At 57.6% G+C, this 6,128-nt stretch overlaps 1 protein-coding gene across 1 annotated transcript in view; it reads right to left on the bottom strand.

Moving 5' to 3' along the window:
• The window catches only part of LOC102501221 (pulmonary surfactant-associated protein D), an 11,065-nt gene that overhangs the window by 4,293 nt on the left and 644 nt on the right, over positions 1 to 6,128 (bottom strand). The window contains exons 2-5 of the mRNA XM_006163750.3: positions 4,304 to 4,505; positions 1,034 to 1,150; positions 681 to 797; positions 304 to 420 (exon numbers count right to left, since the gene is read on the bottom strand). Coding sequence (XP_006163812.1) covers positions 304 to 420; positions 681 to 797; positions 1,034 to 1,150; positions 4,304 to 4,502 — 550 coding nt within the window. The 5' untranslated portion in view covers positions 4,503 to 4,505. The remainder of the gene's footprint in view (positions 1 to 303; positions 421 to 680; positions 798 to 1,033; positions 1,151 to 4,303; positions 4,506 to 6,128) is intronic.

The raw sequence follows: 6,128 nt of genomic DNA on the forward strand, positions 1-6,128 counted from the left end.
CCCTGCCCCCCAGCCGCCCCATGCCTCCCCCAGGTACGATCTTCCCTGTCACCCAGCCGCCCCACTGCCTCCCCCAGGTACGAGCTTCCCTGTCACCCAGCAGCCGACCTCCCTGCTCAGTCGTCCCCACTGCCTAGCCCTGCACTCTCCCCAGACACAGACACTCCGCAGAGCCCCGTGTGCACCTCCGTGGCTGTGTCTCCCGGCAACATCAGCTCTGACTTGAGGGATGGGAGGGACGGACAGACAGCACCAAGCAGACAAAGAAGTGGCCCAGCCCAGCCCAGCCCTTCCGCCGCTCACCTGCTGCCCCAGCACTGCCAGTGGCTCCTTGCTCACCGGGGGCGCCTTTCTCGCCTTTAGGGCCCATGGGACCTCTTGTCCCTGTGGAGCCCTGCATGCCTGGGTCACCTACTTCTCCTGAGGAAGAAACGAATGGTGACAATGGCAGCTGAGCATGCACTCGCCTTATGGCATGTTTCAGGAGTGGGCGTTTCACCCATGACTCCAGGCGAGATAGCCGTTCCTCTGCTGGGGACAGAACAGGCTGGCTATGTGGGAATGTGGAGGTGCCTGCAAGGCCTGCACCGTGCTGACAGCCAGCACTCAGCTGTCTCAGCCACACTGCAAACACCAGCATGACCCCGTCTCCCTCCTCGGTAGCTGCCCTGGCCACCTACCTTTGGGCCCCGCCTCTCCTCTCAGGCCTGGTTTGCCTTGCGGTCCAATGTCTCCCTGCTTTCCTGAGGGGCCTTCCCTTCCAGCGGGACCAGGTGCGCCTGGAAGACCTGGAGGCCCTGGGGAAAGATCCAGCCCAGTCCATGGCAGGAGACTTCTCGGCAAGGTGAGGCAGGAGGACAGTAAGAGCAGGGGTCAAAGAGGAGGTGGCATCCTTCCCAGCAGGCCACGTCTGCCTGAGATGACCTGCACCACCCTCAGAGGGACCTTCCTTCTCCCGGGGGTGGGCTCTGTGCATCTACCAGTGTCTGTAGCAAGAGCACTCAAGACCTGACCTCCAGACCCAGGAGCTTACCACGCGGCCCAGAGTCTCCCTTTGGTCCCGGTTCTCCAGCAGAGCCGTTGTCCCCTTTGGGTCCGACTAGGCCAGCTAGTCCGGGCATCCCAGCTTGTCCTACAGCTCCTGGAAGACCTGTGTCAGCAGCAGAAAGAGACATGGACTCGGTTCTTGGCCAGGAGGGGCTGGCTGCCTTAGGGGGTCAGGCCCCAGGCGTTTCTTTAGGGTCTTGCTTAAAGCAGACGTGCCATAGCCACACGCCTGTTCCAGGGGACCCAGGGAATGGGTGCTCATGTCTTCTCTTTATAGATGAGGAAACAGCTTCCCACAGGAGGAGGCAGATTCAAGCTAAGACCTTCCTGACCTTCCACAGAGAGTTCATCCCTGCCCCAAGTGCACAGTGCAGACAGCAGTCAGTCGGTCAGCATCACAAGTGGGTGAGATGCCCTGCTCTCCCCAAGGGCATCAGGAGACTGACCATGGCCTACTCATCTCCTTACTAAGACCCCATTGCGTGTCGCTTCGTGGCTAGCACTGTGTGGTACGCAGACGTCAGTATAAAGAGCCAGCCTGCAAGGGTCTGTAAAAGACGCAAGACCAGAGTGACAGGTGAGGACATGGCCTGGGGTGCCCCTCACGTTGCAGGCCCTCCCTGACCCAGCACACACCCAGAGCCCTTCCCAGAGGAGGAGGCGGGCCATGAAGGGTGAGAAGAGTTGAGAGACTGCAGAGGGAGGTGACATCTCAGTCTTGGAAACCATGCTCCTGTGGCAGGAGACGCCAGGCCCTGGCCAGTGTGGCTGTGGTGGGGTGGCTGAGCGTGCTCTGTGGGCACTGGGTCTTGCGTCCACTGCCATCTTCACTAGGGAGGGGACAGAAGCACAGGTTACAGCATGGTCCACCCTCGGTCCACGGTGCAGCGTGCTAGGCACGAGATGCCCTGACCCAGGCTCAGCCTCTTTGGGCCCCACTCTGGCCAGGCAGATGGGCTGAGGGGAAGAAGTCACTTTAGAAGGGGCGTTAGAGGCTGGCAGTTCCTGTGTGCACCACAGAGGCCATGAGGCACTCGACGGAAGAGGCGGTGACCCCTCGGTGGTGGCACTCCTGCCTCCCAGGGTGCTAATTCTGCACTGTGGACTCCCCGAGGACCTAGCCCCAACTGTGGTGCTGTCCGGGGAAGGTTTATGGCCCATAATTTTGGCCAGGGTTCGACTGACCATCTCACATCGCTCCATTTCACAGTCATTCCTCCTGTAAACACCTGCTGAGACCCACTGCACACCCAGCGTGGTCACAAAACTGGGTGTGCTAGTGAAACGTCCTTGTGTGGAGCTTCAACGCTGGCGCACAGAAACGGGATAAGCAGTCGGAAGTACAGCTGCATGTTTTGAGCGAGCCAGTGCCACTGAGACACCCTGAGAGTGGCCTGCGAGTAAGGCCTGAGAGAGGAGATCACAGGGGTGTCGGGCAGGAGAGCACATGGCAAGGCCCCCAGGGGGCAGGGCCTGGCGGGTTAATATGAGGGGCGGGGGAGTGGCAGGCCCTGAGAACAGGAGGACGGCGGAGTGGACATGGCTATCCAGAGCCTGGGGGCTGCTGTGAGTCCCTGAGGGACTCCTCGCTATGTCCTTCTGGGCAGGAGTTCTGGAGGAGCTGAGGAAAGGGGAGTTGTTCCCCAAGGCTATGGCAGGGGCCTCGTGAGCCATGATCTGTCTAGGGCACCACCACAGTGACCCAGATCCACCTTCACCCCTTTTCAAGCGGTTTCGTCTCTTAGGCCCAAATAGTCCTTTCCAGCAGGTTCTGGGGTCGTGTGTTTCACAATCTCCAAGGTAAGGGCAGGCCTCAGCCCCACAGAGACCCATTGGTCAGGGCCTCAGGGTGCAGAAGGGTCCATGCGTTCCAGGACATTCTTAGACCCTTTATGGCAAGTGACTAGAGAGATGCACTGAGGAGCCGTAGGGCAGCCTCAGCCTTGCCCGACTGCAAGTTGCTCTCTGTCCAAATGCCAGCCCACAGCAGGCTCTGGATGTGCATAGGGCGAGGTGCCTATATGAGCACAGAGGTCCAAGCCACACTCCATACAGTGAGCCCCATGGGCCCCTGTGGGAGCCCTCCGCCAACCCCCGAGGTTTAATCCAGGCTCCCTCGAGCAGCCAGAGAGAGCTGCAAGTCTTGAGGAGGTGTGTTTGTTGAGTCCCTCCTCTGGTTCACGAGGGGCCCTCCCTGAGCCCTGCCCATTCACATCTAGAACCACTTTCTGTTGGTCAGGGGCAGACAGGTGCGCACTCTACACATGCTAGGAACATTACTCCTTTCAGCTTACACGCCATCATCACCTATCTCAACAAACATGCCAACTCCAGAAAGGTGAAACTACTTCACTCTTCGAAGCCCTAGCCCAGCACCTCGGTGGTCCCTCAGTTCATGCTCTTGGTTCATTGAATTCTCCTTTCTCACCCATAAGTCCAGATCCTTCCTCTGCCCCTGAAGGTGGTCAGTATTTCCCAGAAAATGTCTTTATACATCATTACTTCTGGCAATTTTAGAATTCACCTGTGGTACGCCAGTAAAATGCAACTTGATCCTGAAGAATCAAAAATACATAAATAAATAAATAAAGCCTTTTGCTCAACTATTTGTTACAGGGTAGTGGATATTATTCCTGTTTATCAAGATGCAACCTTTGGCCCGAGTACGTATCAGACATTAGCTCTGAGCTGAAGCCATAGTCGGGCCGTGGCCTTTCCAGCCCCACGCTGTTATTTAGCATCTGTGCATCACAGTTTCCTCACCTGTCAGAAGAGAGCAGCGTGTTCCTGGTCAGACTTTGGGGACAATTAAATGTGCTACTCAAGTTACGGCCCAAGCACAGGATGAACAAAGAAATAGAAGCTCCTCCGGGAGTGTTAGGCAGCCATTTGATTAGGCCTGAGCGTGGGGTCAGAGCACCTCGCTCCCACGCTTCATGCAATGAATCTTCATTGAATATTAAGAACAGCACCGTTTAATCAAAATGAACAACTAACAACTGCTGGTCAGGGTTCAATGTCCACCCACTATTTGATTGTTCTTGGGGCAGGAGGCCCAGGGCTCCTGGGGAGAGGTCTGTCGTCCGCGCAGCAGAGCAGTATGCCGGGTGGCCTGAATGTGAAGGCACTCCAGTCCCTTGGAAGGAAAGAACTTGTCTCCAAGCCTTGTATAATAGATGCCTGGGGTTACCATGTTTGTTACAACCCCATCGATCACCCCACCCACCCCGGGGCAAGCTCACAGTCCCAGCTCTACCTGGATCCCCCTTCTCGCCACGGGGGCCCTCTCTTCCATCTCGTCCATCACGACCAGGCAGGCCATTCTCCACAGGGCTACACATGACCAGGGTGCAGGCATTGGTCACTGTCTTCTGGGAGTAAGCCTTCACTTCTGCTCCCAGGTGCCCCTGGGGCTGTGTCAGCAGAGCCAGCACAGAGAGAAGGAGGCGCACCATGACCTGGAGATAGGAGGAAGAGCGAGGACAGACACAGTCAGAGGGCAGGAAGAGCCCCTCCTCTCCTCATTCCTCTCACCTCCTGCTCTCTGCCATGGGCTCAGAGTGGCAGGACCTCAAAAGCAGCTTAGGGACAAGAGGGGCACAGGCCCAGCCTTAGGAGCACTCCTGCCCAGCTGGAGCTCTGGCCAGGCTGACAGTAGCACCCACCTATGTGCAGGAGTCCTGCCATCCCTCCTGTGCCTTCCCTTGGGCACTGGCCTTGGCACAGTGGTCGGACGTGGCACTTCTCCTTGAGGCCATCTGCCACATGGGAAGGATTCACTAAGCACCACTGAGCAGGACCCTTCTGCCCCCTGTACTTCCTTCTCCGTCTGAACTCTTGAGGCTGTTGGCAGAGCTCAGACAGGCAGGCTATCCCCCTCACTCACCCACAGTGCTAGTCTGAAGATGAGCCTGGGCTTTGAGTGCTCAGTGACCTCCGTCCTGAGCATGGGCCAAGATCAGCTGCATGCTTCCCAGGCATTGCCATTCCTGAGCCAGATACTGTCTCTGTGGGAGAAGTTCCAGGAAGAACCCAGGTGACGGTCCTCAGAGCTACTAAATTAGGAGCTGAGGTGACACCGAGACCCCTAGAGTTCTGCCTGGACGGTCTGAGAGGACTTGGAACCTGCCAGCTAGGCTGAGTGGGTTGAAAGTTAGTTTTGGGGGAAAAGCAGAGTCACTGTCAATAGAGCATCCAGCCTCCATGGGAACTGAGAAAAGAAAGTGTGCAGGACCCGGGCACCCACTATGCTGGGCATCTTTCCTCTAGAAGAGAAGCCTAAAGTCATAGGAGTGGGAAGAGCTGGCAGGAGGCTGGGGACAAAGCCTGAGGGACCTGTCTGTCCCTCAGGGGTGCAGGCTGGTCTAGGGGACAGAGAGGGCCTCCTAGCAAGAGTTTATGGCCATTGGCAATTCTGGGCTGGCTGTGGATGACCCTGATTTTGCATTAGCCTCTTCTGTGATCACTTTGCCACTTCCTTAGTCTTCTGGGAATTTTTAGAAACACCCTGGCAAACTCACAGACCAGCAGTGGCTGCTTCGTCAGGCCTCTCCTGGCAGAGATTCAGACACACACCTGGCGAGCAAAGCCTACCTCCGTCTTGAGCTGCCTCAACTCCGGGGCCCCGTGTCTGGCTCTGGGAAGAGTGCAAGGCAGTAGGCATCCCGTCACCAGCTCGGGATGGCACAAACAGCACTGCCATGCACATAGCATGAAGGCGCCTGTGAGGGAGCAGTCTCAGGTCTCAGGCCAGGGCTGAGACAAGGCACGCCTGGGAGAGGCAGAGCACAGCTCCGGCAGCACGACCTGCCGAGGCTTCCTATGTGGGTCGTTTCTCTCATCAGAGTGAGAGTGAAAGCGAGAGCGAGAGGGAAGGACAAGCACGGCCATCGGGTCTTGCACCACCAGCCCCTCCCCCAGCCTTCCTGGCCAGCGGGATCGTGGGCATGTGAGCACAGCAGGCACAGGTCACCCTGGGACTGAGCCGACCTTGCATACAGACCCAGCCGTGCTGGGGCAGTATGCTATCCCTGGGCCACCTTGCTTGGTTCATGCTAAGCTTTCAGAGTAAGATTTGGTTA

Source organism: Tupaia chinensis, unplaced genomic scaffold (genome assembly GCF_000334495.1).
Source record: "Tupaia chinensis unplaced genomic scaffold, TupChi_1.0 Scaffold142854_1, whole genome shotgun sequence".
NCBI classification, from domain to species: domain Eukaryota; kingdom Metazoa; phylum Chordata; class Mammalia; order Scandentia; family Tupaiidae; genus Tupaia; species Tupaia belangeri.